Source organism: Paroedura picta, chromosome 18 (assembly GCF_049243985.1).
Source record: "Paroedura picta isolate Pp20150507F chromosome 18, Ppicta_v3.0, whole genome shotgun sequence".
NCBI lineage: Eukaryota > Metazoa > Chordata > Lepidosauria > Squamata > Gekkonidae > Paroedura > Paroedura picta.
In genome coordinates, this window is record NC_135386.1 from 1,341,758 (window position 1) to 1,362,723 (window position 20,966).

The following is a 20,966-nucleotide window of genomic DNA, read 5'->3' on the forward strand; positions in this document are numbered from 1 at the left end:
CTTCCAGTTGCGTCCTGGAGCTCTGGAATTGACCGCTGGTCTCGGGACTGGAGCGAATAGCAGCTTTGGGGGCTGCACCCTCAAATGTCCAGGACTTTCTCAATGCAGCGGTGGCCACGCCATGTGTTTGCCCGTGGATTGTGGCACCCACGTCCAAGGCTGCAGGAAGGGAGACCTTGCCGTCTGCCTGCTGAGTCAGTGGTAGGCCTGCCACGCCTTGATATTTGGACAATGGCTCAGCCGCTGAGCTCTAATTGCCTGGGGGTTGCTGTGGGCCAAATTCCTGCCTCCCCTCCTTCCCGCCGCAGAAGATGGCTCCGGCCCAGACCCTCCATTAGTCATCCCTTGGCGAGAATCCGGCCTGATCTGCACCGAGCCCTTTTGGAAACCTGCAAATTCTGCTTCATGGGGGCTTTTAGGGATCATTCTGCCAATGCTGGTTTTTTGACAAGTCTTTAGTGAGGACACCGACCCGGGTGCGGGAGGAGAGGAGAGCAGAGCTGTGGGGTTGTGCTGGTTTTAAAGCCCTGTTTGCACTGGGGTTTGTCCTGGTGGGCCAAAGGTCTCCTTGCCTCCTGGAACGTGTAACTTTCCAGTGCAATGCTGAAACGGGCCTTAATCCTTTAAATCCACGGAAGTTTAGGGTGGGGGGTGGGGTTGCCAGCCTCCAGGTGACGCTTAAGAGATCTCTGGTCTCCAGACGGCAGGGATCGATCACCTTGGCTGGTCTGTCAGGTGAGCTCTATATGAACTCCTCTGGAATTCCCCTGCCTCTCCAAACCTCCAGGAATTCCCCCACCCCAAAGTTGGCACCCCTAATAGCAGCGTGGCTGTGGGGTCAGGGGGCCCAGCTTCAGAAACACTTGGGAGATCTGTGAGGGAAGTGCACAGCCCCCCTTCCCAAGCTCCCGTTTTCTCCTGGAGAAGCGCAACAATCGTTTGCTGCAGCTAATCCAGCGAGGTCTGTCGCTGGGGATTCCAGGAGCTCTCCAACCCTCCGGTCCCGGGAAGCTGCCCCCTCCCCTCGGCCTGGCCTCCCTCGCAGGGGTGTTGTGCGGGGAGGGCGCGCGAGAGCCGCCGAGCAGCTGGCAAGCAGCGGGGCTGAGTCAGAGCCGCTCCCGGCCGGGGTGGGGCGGGCGGGCGGGGACTGCGGGGCGCTACAAAACCCCCGCCCCGGACGCCTCTCGCTCTTGCGCCGCCCGCACTCGGAGCCTGCCGCCGCCGCCGCCGCCGCCACCCGGAGGTGAGTCGCAGCCCTCCTCTTACGCGAGAGCAAGCCTCTTCTCTCCGGTGGGGTTACTCCCCGGGAGCGCAGCCCCTGCGCCTCCCCGCCGCGCCCCGGGCTCTCCCATCCTCCCACACTGGCGCTCCCTGGGAGGAAGCGCCGCGGACGCTGTGGCTGCAGGATCGGGTCCGCGCAGCTGGCAGAGCCGGAAAGTTGCTCGGGAGCCCTCCCCCCCTCCCCCCGCAACAGGCTCGCGGTGCAGAAATTCGGCTTGCCAACTTCCAGGTGGAGCCTGGAGGTCTCCTGGATTTGCAATTAGTTTCAAGACGGTAAAGATTCCAGGTCGTCCCCCCAAAAAAACCTCCAGGCGTGTCTCCACGCGGAGTTGGCAAGGCTCTTGGGCCATGCTTGTGTCAGTGTCTGCTCCTCCGGGCGGGCCACGCCCTGCTATGCGGCTGGGCGGCTCCTCTCCGCCATCCTAACGGGAGCCCTTGGGAGGAGAAAGTCTGCGCCCCCTGCCCGGGAGGGCTTCAGTTGGCAAGGGAGCCTCTTCAGGAAGGGCAGACTTCGGGGCACGCAGAGCCCTGCCCTCAGGCTGGGTCCTCAATGGGCATGCCAACCTCCAGGAGGGCCTGCGGATCCCCCTGGGACCACAGCGTGCCTGCAGAGAAGGGATGCCTTGGGGGGCAGAGGGACTCCCCGCCCCAGTGCCCCACTGACGCTCCACCCCCCAAATTCCCAGGAGATTCCCAGTCTGGATCTGGCACCCCTCTTCCCCTTCCTTGCAGGTGGGGGGGGGAGGATGCTAATCCTCAGTGAAAGACCCTGGCCTTTGATTGGTGGTCTCCCCGGCCGCTCAGATGCCAGCCTACCCCTTCCCCTGGCAGATGCTGACCAGCAGCCCCCTCCTCTCCTCTCCTCTCCTCTCCTCTCTCGGGTGCCAGAATCCGGCCCCCCTCTGTGGAGGAGTCCTGCCTCCTGGCTGCCTGGCCATCTCCTGCGGCTGCTGCATCTCCCACGGGGCCTGGCCAAGGAGACCTTCCGGCAGCCCAAAGTGTGTGTGTGTGGGGGGGGGGATGTTGGCACCCGGCCCTAACAAACGCACATCTGGCTGGGAGAGCGAGGGGGCACCAGAAACCCACGACCAGCGCAGTGCTTAACGTTGCTTGCCTCCCCTTTTTGTGGCTGTTAGCTGTGACCAGTGAGGCCAAGTCCCTGGGTTGCAGTGCAGATTTTGGGTGTGTCCGATCCCTCCCTCCCTCCCTCCGCTGAGGAAGGCCCTTCTGCCTCCCTTGAGCTGGCGTGTCGGAGCAAGTCTTGTGCTTACCGGGGCTGGGAAAGCCACACCCGTTGGATTCTCGGCCCGGGAGCCTTTGGGGTTCGTGAAAAAGGGTTTCCACGTTCTGCTTTCCAGCCGTGTCGCTTACCAAGCCACGAGGTGTCTCCTGTGCGGGGCCAACAGGATCGGTTCTGTTCTCCAGGCCAGGCGTGTCCGTAGCTGCAGCCATTGAAAGGGGGCTCTCCAGGCTGTAGAGGGAAGGCGTCTCATTTCCCAAGTGGGAGCTGGTTCACAACTGAATTGAGCTGGGGGGTCCCTGGCCGTAAATATGGGACACTTTGGTGGGCTTGTGCCCATACCTTGGCCTTGGTCTTGTTTGGCCTTTTCTTTAAATTATGGGGGAAGCAAGACATAATTCAGACAACCTGATTTAGGAGAAGGCCGCCTTTACTCCCAGGAGTTCCTGTTCCTTTTGAAGGGCTTGTATAGAAGAAGAGCTGGGCTTTTACACCCTGCTTTCCACTCCTCAAAGTTGCGTCCCAGAGAAACTTACAAACACCCTTCCCTTCCTGTCCCCTACCTGCGGGGTGGGTGGGGCTGAGAGCTCTTAAAGAACTGCTCTGTGAGAACTGTGACTAGCCCAAGGTCACTCAGCTGCCTGCCTGTGGAGGAGGAGGAGTGGGGAATCGAACCCGGCTCTCCAGATTAGAGGCTGCCACTCCTTAATCACTGTACCCTACAGGCGAGGCTCTGACGGGTGGCACTCGATTTTAATTATTCAGAAGTATATGCCATTAGACGGTTAGCTTCCTGGACTAAGGCTGAAATTAGACCCTGTCATGTTCTCCTGGGGGCTCACACCCCCCAAATGCAGTATTTTGCATATAATAAACGGGGAGGGGGTGATTCTGTATCATCAACCCCACCACCACCACCACTCGGCCAAAATGAACTGGGTTTTAGCCTCCGGATAGGGCTGCCAACCTCCAGGTGAGGTCTGGAGACCTATTACAGCTGATCGTCAGACCATAGAGAGGAGCTCCCCTGGGGGAAAGGGCTACTTTGGAGGGTGGAATCCATGACCTTGTGCCCTGCCGAAGTCCTGCCCTCCCCAGGGTCCACCCCTAAAATCCCCAGGTATTCCCCCAACCCGCTCAGGCAGCCCCAACCCGGAAAGCTTTATGCTTGAACAAATTTGCTCTGATGCAACCCAACCAGCAGATAGTAGTAGTAGTAGTAATATACTTCTGGCCAGCGGCCATGATCGAGTCAGGCGAGCGGCGACAGAGGCCGGTGTGGCCCAGCCCAGAGAACGTCCCCAGTCTGGCTGCAGAGCCTGGTTCCCCCAGCGATGCTTTCAATCTACGTGCTGCTCCCCTCCGCCCTGAAGTTAATGAAGATCTGCCGCAGTGCTTGGCACCGCTTCCAGGTGGCGTTACTTCCGCCTGCTCGGCTGGTAGCATTTCCTGCCCCGTTTCCTATCAAGGCCTTCATCATAAAAAATAAGCTGCTGCTTGGGGGAAGGGATATCTCCCCTCCGTGGCTCTTTGGGGGCTGCTTCTTCCTCTCGGGCTCTCTCCCCGGCCCCCTCCGCGGCCACGCCCGGCTTGAGCTGGGAGAAGGAAGGGCCCCTCTCCGGAGGCTGAGGGTTTCCATCTACTCATTCTGAAGTTTGTCTGACACAGGGACACTCCCTGCATTGTTCTCCTCCAAAGGAACGCTCCACTTTGAGCCGGTGTGGAGGGAACAGCCACGCCTAGGTGGCAATTCCTGCTCTCTCCTTCGATTGCTGATTTTGGACTAATTTTATACCTGGCCTTCAGTGGGTGGCCTGGATGACACTGTCTCCCCAAACTGCATCAGAATTCGAGGGAGAGCAGCAGAAGAGATGTGGCAGGGGGGTTGTGTGCCTATTTTGGTTACCATTTGGGAAAATCTGGGCAGGATACTGCCCTCCATTTCTTAGGAGGTCAGTGAGGAGGGCCCATCGCTGACTGGTAGAGCCTCTGCTTGGGAGGCAGAAGGTCCCAGGTTCAATCCCCGGCATCTCCAGTTAAAGAGACAAGGATGGGAAAGACCTTGATCTGGGGAATGGCTGCCAGTCTGAGTAGACATGACAGACCTTGACGGATTGAAGGTCTGATTTAGTACGAAGCAGCTTCATGTGAATGAAGTTTGTGCATGATGTGCAGATTAAGACCAAACCCCATAATGTCCTTAACCTTCATTAAGGATTGGAGCAGAGGGGGACATCTCAGTGTGCCAAAATTGGAGCGCCCCAACCCCGAGAGTGTGCCAAGATGGCAAAGTGTTAAGCCAAGCCCCACAGTCTGGGGCAGTGTCCAGAGTAGATAAGGATGCCCCGGATTCCAATCTCTGTTTCCCAGTAAGCCATACAGGAGGACCCCGTGGACCAGTGCCTATCTCATGGGGTTGTTCTCCGGCTGGAATGAGGGAGGTCCAGAATCTCTCTGAGCCAGACATATTTTTCATTCTGCATTGCCAGGGTTCGGTTTCCGAGCTCCTAGGGGGTATGACACGATGCATCATTGTACACCATTCCCCAAACGCCTTGACTTTTCTGTTCCTGGACCAAACTGAATGTTGGGTGGTTGGACGCCCAAGCCCTTGATGGAGAGCTTCCATGGCCTCCCACCGATGGCTTTTGGAAAGGGCTTCTTTTAGAGCAGCAATTGTTGTCTATCGATATAATGGTCTGTCGGTATGCCCCTAGCCTGGGGCGTGGCATTGCCACCATGGGGAGAGGAAATGTGGGGAAGGCCGTGGGAAAGATGCTCAGCCCGGACACCCACATGAATAAGTCTGCCCTTGATGGCGTTAATTATAATCTGTTCCATTTGGAATCATTGCACTCCTGTGTCACCTTTTCTTCCTGCGCTGGAGCAATGCATGTTGATTTACTGCTTAATTTATTATTTAAATTTTTCTCCCGCCCTGCCAGGGTGGATCGCAACGTGGCTTAAAATAGCACAAATAAAATTCTGAAATGCAAATAGGATGTCTAATTCAGATTCCAATGCCCAGCATAAAATTAAGCTCCGATCCGGCCCGTAAAATTGCCCAGCATGGGATTGGGGAGGGGCGTAGGCAGAGCCTCCCCAAGGAGTATAGCTTGACAGATGTCAAGGATCAAAGGAGTAGGAAGCGCTCTCCCACCTGACTGCTTGCCCGGTCCAGCCCTGCTTAAATCTTGCAAGAGTGTCCCAAATTGTGCATTTAGGGGGTGGAGCCTGGTGTGGCTTTGTAGAGGGCAGAGATCTCTTCTCTGGGTTGTCATGACCCAGAGTCTGCCTCCAAAGGGGCCATTTTATCCGCGGGAGCTGCTCTGTGTCACCTGGAGATCCACTGTGCTCCCAAGAGATTACCAGCTAGAAGCTGGCAACCCTACCTGGAGGCTAGTTATAACTTCAGGTGCTCTCCAGCCCCCACCTGGGCACTGCCCATACCTTTCCGTTTCAGCTCTGCTCAGGGGACTCCACAAAAGAAAACCCTCCCTTGGGATTTCCCTCGAAGGAAGGTTGGCACCTCCCCTCCCCCCTAAGTTTCCTAGTTTCAGGTCCCCTCCCAATTCCTTTTTCTGTGGCCACCCATGAGGACTAGTAACCTGTGCTAGCTTCAAAACACAGCCTTCGCCCACAGCTGCCTGGTTGACGTTTCTGCGATTTCACAACATAATCGCTGCCACATAGCTGTCTTGTCTGTGACCTCTGGTCAAAGATCGCTCTCCGAGGACTGTCCTGATCCTTTCTTGTCTCCGGTTCCACGCCCTGCCCCTTCCCGATCAATGGCTGTTAATAGGCCGCCTTCTGGCGTCCTCCGTCCTCCAGCGTGTGTTATGTGGCAATCCGGAGGAAATTCCAGTGTGCGAAGGCTGGGTATGATTCAGGCTGGGGTTTTGTTTCCCTCCCCCTGCCCCAACACGCCCGCTTGAGTGTGGTTTTCATTTGCTTTTGGAACAGGGCTCCCTCAGAAATCTTCGCGTTGAAGCTTTTTTCATTGCAATTCCTCAACTTTTGGTGCAATCGCTGTGTGCAGGCAGCAAGGGATTTCCTTGCAGACGGATTTTAAAAACCCATTCTTCTTATTATTGTTTAGGTTCCCCACACCTACTCCTCCACAAGCAGCCAGCTCGGACCAGTCCCGGTTCTCTTAGAGCTGTTCTTGCAGAGCAGTTCTCTTGGGGTTCTCTCAACCCCACATACCACAGAGAAAGGGAAGCCTGTAAGCCGTTTTGGGGCTCCTTTAGCTAGGGAAATGTAGGGTATAAAAAAAACAGCTCTTCTCTTATGGAGGGGGTTAGAGGGTGGGCTTGGTTTGGCTTTGTCTAAATACTCTTTGCCGTTTTAAACACCTAAAAGCAGCTTATGAAACATGAAGCATGCCCGAAGAATAATAGAGCAACCGCCCCAATCGCCATTCAAGCGAAAGCCAGGAGAGTTTTAATACCCCGGCTGGTTAAAACTTCGGAATGATCCTCAATGACGCTCTTCTAGCCGCAGTTCTGAAAGCAGCAGATTAAATCCGACAGTTCCTATCAGAACAGAAAATCTGGAAGGGTCGTCAAGACCGTGATTTTCATAAGCCCCCCCAAACCGATGAGTTTTTAAGTTGGTGTGAAAGGCCGGGTAAAGAGGATACCAGTTGTTGCTCCACAGGGAGGGCGGCCCGGAATTTGGGGGCCAGCTGCCAAAAAAGCTCTCTGGGGAATTATTTTTCAGCTTCACGCCCAACAGAGAAGCTCTGGTGGGCCCCATTGGTATTTTATTTATTTGCTTATTGTATTTACAACGATAACATTAACGAACGGTGGAAACTGCAAAGGGCATCGGTTCAACTCATCCTGAGGCCCAGTGGGTTGGGCAGATTGGTCCCTGGCTTCTGCATCCGTGGTTCTCCTCCTTCCAGACCAGGAATTCAAACCACGATAAAGTAGTCTGAGTCCGGAGCAGGGTTGGCAGATCCAGATTGGGAAACACCTGGAGATTTGGTGACAGAGCCAGGAGTGGGTGGGATTTGGGGCGGAAAGGCACCTTTGTGGAGTATAATGCTCTGGAGCCCACCCTCCGAAAAGCCATTTTCTCCAGGGGAACTGGTCTTGGTCCTCTGAAGACCATCTATAATACTGAAAGATCTTGGGTGCCAGCTGGAGGTTGGTAACCCAGGAAGTAGGGGAGATGCCGAGAGGAAGAACATGGGCATGAATCAGAATCTTGTCCATGTTGGACTTCCAGAGTCATAGAATCGCAGAGTGGGAAGGGGCCATACAGGCCATCTAGTCCACCCCCTGCTCAAGGCAGGATCAGCCCCAAGCACAACTTTGACACACCTCTGGGTTTGCGTACGTGTGTGTTATCCAAGCTACCTCCCAGCTCTTGTGTATCCAAATTTGCACCCTGCACCCCTGTGAGGTTGCACCATTCCCTTTCCCTGGGAACAACGCCCTATCTTGGATGTGGGGCCCTTCCCCATAGAGTGTAGCCAGCCCCAGGAGCAGAACAGCACATACCGTTGTTAGAGGCTGGCCAGGAGTTGAAATATTTCTCTAACCTAGAAGAATCTGGGAGTTCCTTTCTCGTGCCTGATCTCCAGGAATGCAACACCCAGCCCACATTCCTCCTACGATACCCTTCTGAAAACAGCTGCCTCCGATTCTGGATGGGTTATACCCCCCCCCCACACACACACACATACACAACACCCCAGTCTGACAGCAGCCCCACAACACAAAAGGCCGTTTCGTGTTGGAGGTTTTATTCAGGAGCGCAGTTGGTTAATTTACTGGCACTCCTAAATTGTGGTTTTAAATTCTGGTTTTTAGCGCAGTCGGTTTTATGCAAGAAGAACCTCAGAAGAGCCCTGCTGGATCAGGCCAGTGACCCATTTTAGGCATGCAAGAGAAGGCGGTCCTCGGGCAGGATAGGCCTACCTTGGCCAGATCTCCTTCTGGTGTGTCTGGCGCTTAATTTCTTGGCCTTGCTAGGGCTGCCTTGATCTCTTTGCCAGCAAGGCAATATGCTGTTGGCTGGGGAACCGTCCTAATTTTTAAAAGGTGGTTACCCTTCAGGCAGCGAACCCTTGCACATAATTAGAGGGAAAACAATGGAGAAGTAGGCTTGCTTAGAAGAAAAACCCCTTTCCATCAACTGACAGATGCAACCCACCTCACAGTTAGGAATCTACAGCTTGTCGTTGTGTGATAGACTACTTTGTTTTGTTAAATTCTCGCAGCGGCATTGAAAAGTGTGGAGGGGTAAAAACAGGTCTACATGAAGGATTCTTTCTCGTTTCCCTTCTAGCTTCCTTCCAAGATGTCTACTGTCCACGAAATCTTAGGCAAGCTCTCCCTGGAGGGGGACGTAAGTACCTTCCTGCATGCTTTCATCTTTGCTCACCCTCTTTCTGTTTAGTTACATCCAAGACTGAATTTGCATGGGTATTTGGACACAGACAGGCTTGTTTAAATGCCATCAGCCAGTCAACACTGCGACAGGAAGAGAGATCACAAGCCTCAGCCAATCAACACTGAGACAGGAAGTGAGATCACAAGCATTCCTGTTTCAGTGTTGATTGGCTGAGGCTTGTGCTCTCACTTCCTGCCTCAGTGTTGATTGGCTGGGGTTTCTGATCTCACTTCCTGACTCTGTTGATTGGCTAATCTCACTTCCTGCCTAAGTGTTGATTGGCTGGGGCTTCTGAACTCACTTCCTAACTCAATGTTGATTGGCTGGGGCTTCTGAACTCACTTCCTCACTCAGTGTTAATTGGCTGGGGCTTGTGGTCTCAGTTCCTGCCTCCGAACTTTTCAATTCCTTTGGCTTTTCCATGGGCGTGTTTAACTTTTTCCACTTTGCTGTTATTTTTGGCAGTGAAAAATGAGCACATTCTTCTGGAAAAACTGTGTGCTAAGTGAAGGGTGATTGTGGGCCAGGTTCCTGCTTGGCGAATAGAGGTGGGATTGTAGGAGTGGCAGGGGTGGTGTTTTTTTGTGTGTGTTTAAGTGTTTTCACCCTCGCATCTGGAAGCTTGGAACCTGCCTAGCAAGTCAAGCCAGAAGGACAATGGAGGCTCTTGATACCTTGTTCCCCTCTCTTTGTGACCCGAAATATAACAATGGGCTCCAGTGGCATGATTGGAGGGGGAAGGGTTTTCCAGGCAGCCGCATTTCTGGAAACTGCCTTTTGCCGAATTAGCTTTGGGTGCAGAGACAGCGCTGAGAATATTATAGAGTGAAATCCAAAAAGCATCACAAAACTATATTGATGTAATTTTTGTAGGAAGTCAAATTTAGTTTGTTCTTATTGTAAATAAGATCAGTTTGCTGCATATTAGTATTTTCCATATCTGCTGTTGGATATTTGTTGTACGCTACGTTGATATAATATTGTGATGCTTTTTTGTATTTCGCGCTCTAATTTCCTCAGTGTCCTTCTCTGTAATGCATAACTTTATTATAGGGTTTTTGCACTGTGCCCCCAACTATCTAAGTGACTTTTGCTGAATTAAACCATTGGCTCATCAAGGTCCGTATTGTCTACTCAGGCTGGCAGCCCCTCTCCAGAGTCTCAGGATTGGGTCTTTCTCCTCACCTACCACCTGGCCTTTCTAACTGGAGAGGCCAGGGATTGAACCTGGGACCTTTTGCATGCCAAGCAGAGGCTCTGCCCCGGAGCCACAGCCCCTGTGGTGCCAGAAGCGGGGAAAAACGTCCCTTGTTGGCTGCCTTGCACAGCATATGGCTGTGCTTTTCCTTGAATGAAGCAGATGTGCCGAGTTTTGTTTTTCTGTTAGAACATCTGCACGCCACCCACTTATCCCACAGTATTCCTGCAGCCGTTTGCAGGCAAATTTTAAAAAAATCCTCAAAGTTAAGACACGGCAAGAGGGCACAGAGAGTCCTTTTTTTGCCTTGTCCTGCCCCTGAGGTAGCCAGCCCCAATTACTGCCAAAGCATCAGGGACGAAAACGACCAGCCCATAACTACACAGGCCGGAAAGCCCACAACAACCAGCTGGGGGGATTCTCGTTCTCCCCCAAGACTTCAACCGATCCCGATAACCATCAGCCGATCAGAAAGCCTTTGACATTCCTGTCTCTTTTTCCTCTGTCCCCAGCATTCTCTTCCCCCCAGCGCCTACGCCACCGTCAAGGCGTATGGAAACTTCGACGCTGACCGAGATGCTGCGGCCCTCGAGACAGCAATCAAGACCAAAGGTTTGTGAGGAAAAGGCCTTCCTGCTGAGTCGGCTCCTGCCCCTGCCTTTTGCTGTTATTCTTTTTACTTCTAGAAAACAAGATTGCTTTATGAAGGTGGGCAAAGCACAGAGGAATTAAACTGGGGTGCCAGATTGCACAGCGGGGTTCTTAAACGCCCTCCTTCCCATCCACCCAGAGAAACACCCAGTTTGACTCTTAGGTACCTGACCCGTGGGGGGGGGGGAATGATTTCATGCCCAAAACTGTGTATTGATGCATTAGCACCTGTCCCATAAATAGTTTGATTTCCTGGTTAACGTCAGTTTCACAAATGAATGCAGGTAAGACAGCCCTCTGAATTCTGCAAAGTAAGCAGGTCTCTAAATTGTGCAATGAAATCCTAAATGAGGTTTACACCCTTCTAGGGCCATTGATTTTTAAATAGGCCCTAAACAGATCCACCTCGAAGGGTGGAACTCTGTACACACACTTTTGAGGATTCACCAAATCTAGACCGGGACGGGGGAGGGAGGGAGTGTGGATCATGGTTCTACAGACCCTCAACTCAGAATCCGTAGCTATGAGGGCTGGAAAAATGCTTATTTACCTTTAAAAAACCCAAGCATTTTGCAGGGCCGCAGAAGATACATAAAACGCAGCTGACGGAGAAGCACCTCCTTGTTCACTGCGCCCTCCTGATTTATTGCACGAGATTTTAGGTTTCGGGGAGTGGTTTCCAGATGGTGCCAAGCTGGTTGCAGCATGCTAAGAGCTTTGGCCGCCTTTGAGCTTTCGTTCCCAGGTTGGCAACCAGACACAAAACCCATAACTCTTGCCAGTCTGCGCAGACAAGACTGACCTTGACAGACATCCGGGTCGAATTTATTGTAAGGCGGGTGCGTGGATTCATGTGAAAGAGAGAGGGGCCTGCAGGTCTCCGCTTGGCACGCAAAAAGCCCCAGGCTCCATCTCCAGCTAAAAGGGAATCAGGCAGGAGGGGATGGGAAAGACCTTGATCTGGGACCCTGGAGAGCGGCTGCCAGTCTGAGCAGCTTCATATGTGTCGTATGAAGGGGGTCCAGCCCCAGAGAGAATTTGCCCAGCACGGCTTGGGCTCAATGCAAACTTTCACTGTATCAGTGGTGACAAAACCAGTCCTCCTTCTTACCATCCAAAATCTCCAGGGCTTCATGGAATAGTAGTGGGGGAATTTATCCAGGACTTGGGCAAACAGGAACCTGGAATTGTACCTGAAGGATAAGCCAGGGCTCGGCGGGGAGGAGAAAAGCATTCCTCAGATGCTCTCCCTGTGGTAACAGGAGAGCTCCTTCCCTAAGGGTGTTCCACTGCAGCGGGGGCTTCACTTCCGCCGGATTCCTTCCGCTTAGCAGTTTTGAACATTATTTTGTGTCTCCGCGTTTCAGGGTCGCTGTATTTCCTTGCCTCTCCACTGTGGGTCAGTCTTGCCTTTTTTTAAAAAAAGAAAGAAATCTTTGAGCGCTAATTGCATGGGGGCAGCACGGACCTGGGAATGCTGCAGAAATACTTCCTGTTCGCTCACACAATGCCCCTCTTTTACCGAGGGCTGGGAAATTCCTGCAGATTTGGGGGTGGACCTCAGCAGGAGGCAATGCCACAGACTTCCCCCTCCAAGGCAGCCCTTTTCCTCTGGGGAGAAAGACCTCTGGAAATCCATTCTGTCCTCCTGCCTCTGAAGAGCTGGACCTGAGCCCAGGGGCACCTTGCAGACCCGCACGATATTCAGGGTCAGGCGCTTTTCATTGGGTGGCCAGATCCCGGGAGCTCCCCTTGGCAGCCCTCCTCTCTCAGAAGGCCAGCTGGGTGGGGGATAGTACTGGGGGGGGGAATGCAAGACTGTCGGTTTGTCCAGTGGCTCCAAGAGTCCAGCAAGAGCAGAGCTTGGGGGACGGACTGCAAAACTGCCGTTGGAGGTTTCTTGGTTTCTTTATCGCACGGCACGTGCACGACGCAGCCGGGAGATCCGAGGTTTATCCTGCAGCCGGGCGAGAGGCGTCTGGAGGTGGTTTTGCCACTGCCCGCCTCCCCATCATGACCTCAGTGGTCCTTGGAGGTCTCCCATCCAACTCCCAGCCCTGGGATCTGAGGGGCCTGTGCCGTTCAAAGGGTAGCAGCAAGAGAAGGAAAAAGGGCCTTTAAAAACGGGGCTGGGCTTTGACCCAGCCAAGGCCGAACAAGCCCACGAGGGGACGCCGCTCCCTTCCCTTCCACCGAGGCCTGGGAGTGCGTTCAGCCCCTTTGCTGCCCTGCCGTCCGTGCAGAAAGAAGCACAAGAAGGCAGCTCTGCCCTGGGTGGCTGTCTCTCTCTCTCTCTCCCCCCCCCTCCCCCCGCGTTTCGGCAGCGGTGACTCACAGGCGCCCTGCCCACGGTGTCTCCTGCCCTGAAATGCAAGCTGAGTGGTTTTTTCCCCCCCTTTCCTCTCCCCCCCCTTCCTGTGAAATGCCAGAGCAATGAACAGCCTTGTTCCTGGAGCTCGGCAGAGAACAGGAAAAACTCGCCGTTCTTGCTCGTCTTCTGCTCCTGGCTGCTTTTTCCGAGCTGCCCCTCCCCGGCCCCTCCCTGCCACAGCTGGCCTGGGCGGCCTCCCTGCTATCAGAGGTTGCCTGGGCCTGCGGTTTGTTCTTAGAGGGCGATTGCTAAAGGAGTGAAGCGGCTGTACCTGGGTGGGGGGGGGGGGGATTGCATTCAGAGCAGAGAGTCTGTGTGTGTGTGTGTGTGTGTGTGTGTGTGTCTGGGGTGCAATGCCTCCCCCTGCGACCTTGGAGAGTGGCTGCCAGTCTTAATGGAAGATCTCCTGGCCGGCATGCAGGAGGTCCTAGGCTCAGTCCCTGACATCCCTGGCGAAAGGATCCGGCAGTAATGAGTCGGAAAGACCTCTGTGCAGCAGCGGCTCTCCGACGGCAGCAGGCCCCGAGGTCAAAGCCCCGCTGAGCCCGGCCTTTCTCCTTGCAGGCGTGGATGAGGTCACCATCGTGAACATCCTGACCAACCGCAGCAACGAACAGCGGCAGGACATCGCCTTCGCCTACCAGAGGAGGACCAAGAAGGTACGGGCAGGAGGCCCACCGGCCCACGAGAGATACTCCAGAGGGGTTCTGCGTCTGGCAGCCCTTGCGGGTCGCAGGCAAGCTGGGTGTGGCCCTGAGAGCCCAAGAGGGGCCCCAGTCTGGAGCATTTTGAAGTACACAGATACCGAGCCCCCTGGTCTGGATCAGGAGAGTGCGGGGCGGTGAGGTCCAGGGGAGGGAGCAGGGACTCATGGAAGCTCCTCCTCTGCCACCAAGCCTCTTAGCTGCTGGTTCCCCTTTTCAGGTCACCCTCCCTCTTCTCCCCACACTTCTTGTGGAAGGCGCTGAAATCTCTCCTCATTTGACTGCAACACAATGATGCCCTTTTAAGCATAACTTCAGATGTACTAAATCAGTGTCGGAACTTAAAAAAACAGCCCCGGTTCTCTGTTCCGAAGACATGAAATCAGGCTGACTTGATGGAGGAGAGAGCAATGCACCTAGGGGCTTTCACTTTTTAAAAATTGGGACGTGTTTCTCTTTCACCTCTTTTTTGGGGTGGGGGGAGGGAGGAACAGTCGCTTCCAGAAAGGCTGAAGCTGATTGAGGCCTCGATCCGGATTCGGCCGTAACGTGTCGGGCTCTTGCCCCTTTTGGCAGGAATTGCCTGCGGCGCTGAAGTCTGCTCTGTCTGGACATCTGGAGACGGTTATCCTGGGCCTCCTGAAGACACCCGCCCAATACGACGCCAGTGAACTGAAAGCATCCATGAAGGTAGGGGGGGGGACGGGGACAAGCAGCAGGAAGCCCTGTTTGTTTCATTATCCGTTCCGTGGATCTTTGGCTGGTACAGAGAGCCAGCGGGGTGCCGTGGCTAAGGGTGGCGGCTTCTCATCTGGTGAGCCAGGCTTGATTCCCCGCCCCTCCTCCACATGCAGCCTGCTTGGGTGCCCTTGGGCCAGTCCCGGTCCTGTTAGAGCTGTTCTCCCAGAGCAGTACTACCAGGGCTCTCTCCCAGGGTGCCTGTTGTAGGGAGAGGAAGGGAAGCCGGTTGCCAGCTGCTTTGGAGGCTCTTCCGGGTATTGAAAAGTGGGGTGTGAGGAGAACCAGCTCTTCTTCTTCTTCTGAGCATCTCACCCAGAGAATCAGCTTTGAAAGCACCCTAGAACTTGGGCAGAAGTTACCTTCTGGCTCATCCGGGGGACCTTCCACAGAGCGGAAGCTAGTCTGCATGTATGCTTTGCTTCAGACTTATTTTGCATTCCTCCCTGTTAAGCAACCGGCCTGGAGTCATTTTATTTTGATCCAATGCTGCCCTCTTGTGGCTGAAATCGGCACGGTTGTGTCAGGACAAAACGTCCCCGAAATGGCTAATCTCCAACGAAAGCCATGGAATCCTTTACAGCCCAGATGAATTCACCGTTTTCATTTGAGGCAGTTGTAGATTATTTTACACGCCTGGTGTTTGATCTGTTTGCAATCGGAAGTCCTGAGAATCCTTTGTTTCCTTGTTCTCAATGATCTTGTCTGGTTTGCGCTCCCATGAATTTCCGGCCATACATCTTGCAAGATTCCAGGGAAAGCTAGCCGTAACTCTATTGCGACATTCCCGAGAGTCTGTTAGAGCCATTTTATTGCAGGCGCTGACCAAGTGGTTTACTGTTTTGTCTTTTGTCTTGCAAAGTTGACGTTTGCTGTCAGCACCGGTTGTTTCCGGAGCTTGTTCTTGTGCAGCTAGATTGAGCCCTTCTGTTTCTTTACGTTTTCGTTTTGGACCTCCTCTAAAAGTATGATTCAGAGCTAGCTTTGTAGCCCAAGCGGCTGGAATGAAATGGAGCCGAAATCAAGCATAATTCTCCCGGCCTCCCGCAGGAATCCTTCTCACTGCACAGGGCCCGGGAAGGTCGTCTGAATTCCTGAAAAATTTAATTAGCACCCGACACCTTTTCATGTGTGTTAGTAATTTTCTTATTGTATTAACAGCCTCATAATTGATTTACACTTTACCCTCGGTTAATTCAACGTTAGTTCAAAGTCGCACTCCCGAATTAAGTTTTTATGCTTATGCTTCCCGTGCTCGGGAAAGGAAGCTCGTAGAGGAAACCTGCTGATTAAATCTTGACTTTGATCATGGAATCAGTCTTTGAAATACATATTTTATAACCCGATGTCCCTTGAACTCCTCCAGCTTGTTCCAAATGCACAGAATATGAGCTTTAGCCCGTCGCGCAAAATACAGTTTTGTCTTTCGGCGTTCGCCGGGATAATGAAACTGGGTTTTCTTGGTGCCCGGGAGTGGGGATGCAGTGCCTGCGAACACGGGACTTCTTGCAGGGAACAAAAGATTCAGTTTGATATCCAGGTAGTTGTGTTTTGGACGGCCCTCAGTGGAATGACCCAGTGGTTTTGTACAGAACCCGGCTTACAAATACCACCCCCTGGCAAATATCCATCCTTGCACAAAGGTCAGACGCTCCCCCCACAGCCAGTGTAGCTCCAGGGTCTGTATCAACTAGACACAGAAGCGAGCAAAACATGGGAAGGGAGTCCCCGGCTGTATTGAGCTGGAAGGGACCTCAAGCCTCATGGGTCGTGCTCTTCTTCCCAGGGCCTGGGGACGGACGAGGACTCACTCATCGAGATCATCTGCTCACGGAACAACCAAGAACTCAACGCAATTAACAAAGTCTACAAGGAGAGTAAGTTTGCCCTGCCTGCCGTGGGAGGAGGGCCGAATCGCCACTGGTTCTCTGGGTTTTGTGGGGAGATCTGAAGGGCCCCGAGTCAGGAGGCACAGGAAGCCCAAGGAGGAGGCCCCTGAAGTCACAGGAAGGGACAGAGAAATTATCTTGGTCATGGACCACAAGGCGCATGCTTGAGTCTTCCAGAGGTTTTGGTCTGACCTGCCCTGTTGGGGCTTCTTCAGAAACAAACTCTGCCAGTTCAGTATTTTTAACCATCAGTACAGAAGATTTTAAAAGTTCACGGTTGGTCTTGTCTGATTAATACATTTATTTTTTTCAGTGTACAAGACTGAGCTGGAAAAGGATATCATCTCAGACACCTCCGGCGATTTCCGCAAGCTGATGGTCGCCCTGGCCAAGGTGCGGCGGCTCTTGTGTTTGTTCCTCTGCTGGTTAAAATGCACTGTGCCCTCTTTCCCTCTACGCCGTGGAGGTATTTGACTTAGGCTAGCACTGAAACACCGCCCTGGGAATCTCACACTCGGGTTGTCTGATTGTACACATCTGCCTTGGGTACCAAAGGGCCGTGTGGCTTTGCCGGACTTGTTCCCACTTCCCAAAGATTCAAGGGAGGGCTGGATAAAGAGCAAGGCCAGGAGATCACCAAGGTGGGCCAAGAATCCACTGACTCCAACTCAGCGTCACTCCTAATAAGTTGGCCCTGGACCACGGACGTTCCCTTGTCAAGGATTTTGCGGGTGGAAAGGATTTTTTGTGTCCGTGTCCGACACTGAAGTTGTATGTTCTTTTCTTAAACTACAGGGTCGGAGGAACGAGGACCATTCCGTGGTGGATTACGAACTGATCGACCAAGACGCCCGGGTGGGTGCAACGGATCCCTTCCCGCCGTTTGGATGGTTCCATTCCTTTTCAGACTTTAATTCCCTGCCTTTCGGCCCCCGTGAGAGGCAGGCGTACCCGATAGGCACGCCCGAAAGGCCCTAAAGCTGTTCTTTCTCTGCCTCCGCAGGACCTGTATGACGCCGGGGTGAAGAGGAAGGGAACCGATGTGGCCAAGTGGATCAACGTCATGACCGAGAGGAGCGTGCCTCACCTTCAGAAAGGTAACGGGAAGCAGGCCGGGACAGGGCAAAATGCAGGGGGGGTGGGTGATGAAGAGGAGCATTGAAGGATTCCAGGGACGTCCTCGTCACAATTTCTCTTGCCTGGGTTGCGAATGCGGGAAGGGAAAGGCAGATATTTTTCAATCCAAGGCCTTCCTTACACATGTGTTTGGCTGACATTGCGTTTATCCAGTACATCTTTTATCCGACCCTTCCTCCATGGAATGTACATCATTTTTCCACTCCCATTTTATTATCGCAACGGCGGCCATTTTGTCACTATTTATTCTGGCAGCCGTTTTGTTCCGTGTCAGAGTTCCAGAGATGCCTTCAGGCTCCAAAAAGGGCGGGATTATTCTCACAACGGTGGCCATTTTGTCAGTATTTATCGGGGCGGCCATTTTGTCACTCCGCCCATTGTTCCGTGTCAGAGTTCCAGAGATGCCTTCAGGCTCCAAAAACAGGTTGGGGGACTCCTGACCTAAACGCAGGCTCTCTTCTCTCTCCTGACCCTGACAGTGTTTGAGAGGTACCGGAGCTACAGTCCCTACGATATGCATGAGAGCATCAAGAAGGAGGTCAAGGGAGACCTGGAAAACGCCTTCCTTCACCTTGGTAAGTCGCCGTGGAGATGGCTGGTCTGAATGCCCAACACCCTGTGAGGTTGGGGGGACGGAGAGAGCTCTAAAGGAACTGCTGTGCAAGAACAGCACTGCGACTAGACCAAGGCCACCGAGCTGGCTGCATGCGGAGTGGGGAATCCACCCCAGTTCTCCAGACCCCACACCAGCTCTCTCAGGATGCAGCAGCCTGATGACGCGGGGCCAGCCTGCCTTTGGGGAGCTGTCATCAGGAAAGCCGCTCTACCGTCGATGCTCTTCTCCCTGGGGAGCCCTGGTTTAAATTTTGCCTGTGATCCGCCTTCACCCGGTGTCCTCTCCTCCCACAGTGAGCTGCATCCAGAACAAGCAGCTGTACTTCGCTGACCGGCTTTACGACTCCATGAAGGTAGGGAATACGCAACTGTTCCCGGCACGCGGTGCTGCGGGAAGATCTCCTGGGCAAATTCTAGCCCGGGAGATTGGGGGGGGCTCTTCCATCTTGGGCCTCTCCCATTCAGGGATCGAATACCTCCACTGGGCAAAGGCCCAGCAAAACTGAAACCAAGAATTCACCCATGAGAGGCAAGCGGTGTGTCCGCTAAGAGCTAGATTTGGCTCCAGGGGCACCGTAGAGACCAGCGAGAAGTTGAGAGTCAGCACTGCCTTGTATCTAGAGATGGGAGCTTTGACTCAGGAAGGGTCATATTGTTGGTCTCCAGGAGCCACAAGCCCTGAATCTAACTGTAGCAAAAATGGGGGGGGGGACTCCACAGGGTGCAGGTAGTTTCTGAATCTAGATTCAAATCCAGAAGCGCCTTCGAAGCCACCAAGATTTTCAGGTTTGGAGCTTACCACGCTGGCTCCCTTTGTGAGCAGACGCCTGGTTTTTCAAGAAATTCCAAGTGTTAAAAGCCCATGAATGTGACCAGCTACTTTCCTAAATGCTTCCAGGGCAAAGGCACCAAGGACAAAGTCCTCATCCGGGTCATGGTTTCCCGCAGCGAAGCCGACATGCTGAAAATCAAGAGCGAATTCAAGAGGAAATACGGGAAGTCCCTCTATTACTTCATCCAGGTGAGAGAGGCAGGTAGGGTGGCCTGGGGCTGGGCCACACCAGTTACGTGTGCAGGAATGATCGGCACCCAAGGCAGCTGACTCTCCTCTATTGTCCTCCGTTTTTATCCTCACAACAGCCCTGCAAGGTGGGGTAGGCTGAGAGTGTGTGGCTGGCCCGAGGTCGCTCAGTAACTGCCGTGGCAGAGTGGAGACTTGAACCTGGGCCTCCCAGTCCCTCATTGGATGCTCTAACCGCCACACCACGCTGTCCCATGCTGGGTCATGGATACGGTGTTTGGCCCCAGGCGTTGCATGCAGAAGGCGGTCCCGGGTTCAGTTCCTGACAGCTGTGCACAACAGCGTTCAGTCCTTGCCTAACGTCCTAGTTTGTTTTTTACTCTGCCAAGGGCTCTTCTTATATTCTTATCAAGAGAAGGCCTTAGCCTCTGTGCCCTGTGGCTGGCCCTCCAGAGGGGACTGGTTGGCCTCTGTGTGAGGCAGGAGGCTGGACTGGATGGACTGTTAGTCTGACCCAGCAGGGTTCCTGATGCCCTTAGGAAGGCCTCGGCCTCCCTGCCCTGTGGCTGGCCCTGCAGAAGAACTGGCTGGCCCCTGGGTGAGACGGGAGGCTGGACTGGAGGGACCCAGCAGGGCTCTTCTGATGTTCTTTGCGTACCTTCTGTTCTGTGCTGTTTCGGAGGCCCTTTTAGGACGTTGACGGTGCTGGAAGGTCCAGCGGATCATGTCTCTTCTGCTTCCCTTGCAGCAAGACACAAAGGGCGATTATCAGAAGGCGCTCCTTAACCTGTGCGGCGGAGAGGACTGAGAGCTGCCCCGGAGAAGACCCGTCCTGCTTGGACACGCGTCGTCTGCTTTCCTCCTCCTCCTCCTCCTGCCAAACTGGGCCCCTCGACGCACTAACCCCTCTGTTCTCTGCACTTGCCAGACTCGCCCCCCCTCTGCTGCTTTTGCGTAGTCCCCTAACCTGGCTCTGCGTGGCTTTTCCTCGAGTAGCTAACCTGAAGCAGGAGCGGTGAGGCTGGAGGCGTTCTCACTCCAGAGAGGAAGGGCGAGAGCAAGAGGCAAAATCCTGTGCTGTGAAAGAGTCTGCTTCTTTGTATTACATTCCTGTCCAACGTACAAATAAAAGTGGGATTTTTACTTTAGGAGAAACCGTTCTTGGGTTCTGCAAGACTCCTTTTTGTATGAGCACAAAATCCACCCTGTTCACTCACGGCTGTTTCTGTGCCTCCTCGTTCTGCCTTCCCACTCCTGTGTTCCTTTTTCCGGGCACCTCCCGTTAAAAGGACCAGGGGGCAGGTGAGGGGGGGAAAGGCCTCTGCCTAAGGCCGATTGACCATCTCCATCCCTATTAGCCTTTTAGACCACCTTTCTCCCAAATACTGAAATCACTTTACTCAAGAGGGAATTTATAAGATTTCGAATGAAACTAACTCTCTAACGAGCAACTAATTTAGCGGATTAAATTTGCAGGCGGTCTCAGGTTCAACCCCTGGCGGTCCCAGCTGGTGGGTGATGGCAAAGACTCTCTGCCTGAGACCCTGGTGAGCAGCTGCCAGTCTGAGCCGGCAATACCGGCCTTGATGGACCGAGGGTCTGCTTGGCAGCTTCACGTGTGTGTCCGTCTCCCGGCCTTTCCGCTGGAGATCCCGCGGTGTTCTGCACAACTGAGCCCATCCACGGAGCCACGACTCCCACCTTTCTTTTAAAACC

General features: G+C 53.8%; 1 protein-coding gene across 1 annotated transcript; it reads left to right on the plus strand.

The window, feature by feature from the left end:
- Positions 1–1,122: 1,122 nt before the first annotated feature.
- ANXA2 (annexin A2) lies at positions 1,123–20,410 on the plus strand. The gene is made up of 13 exons (XM_077318293.1): positions 1,123–1,243; positions 8,822–8,881; positions 10,637–10,736; positions 13,711–13,805; positions 14,427–14,540; positions 16,375–16,465; positions 16,791–16,870; positions 17,273–17,332; positions 17,481–17,574; positions 18,094–18,189; positions 18,524–18,582; positions 19,128–19,250; positions 19,999–20,410. The coding sequence occupies exons 2-13, from the start codon at positions 8,834–8,836 to the stop codon at positions 20,056–20,058; spliced, it is 1,020 nt and encodes a 339-aa protein (XP_077174408.1). The 5' UTR covers positions 1,123–1,243; positions 8,822–8,833; the 3' UTR covers positions 20,059–20,410.
- The last annotated feature ends 556 nt before the right edge of the window (positions 20,411–20,966 follow it).

What these genes read in the sequence shown, in the direction of transcription:
- ANXA2 (XM_077318293.1), top strand. Translation starts at nt 8,834, where the DNA reads ATGTCTACTGTCCACGAAATCTTAGGCAAGCTCTCCCTGGAGGGGGAC. An exon ending in AGCTCTCCCTGGAGGGGGAC is followed by an intron (nt 8,882 to 10,636) that starts GTAAGTACCTTC and finishes CTCTGTCCCCAG; the next exon opens with CATTCTCTTCCCCCCAGCGC. An exon ending in CGTGCCTCACCTTCAGAAAG is followed by an intron (nt 17,575 to 18,093) that starts GTAACGGGAAGC and finishes TGACCCTGACAG; the next exon opens with TGTTTGAGAGGTACCGGAGC.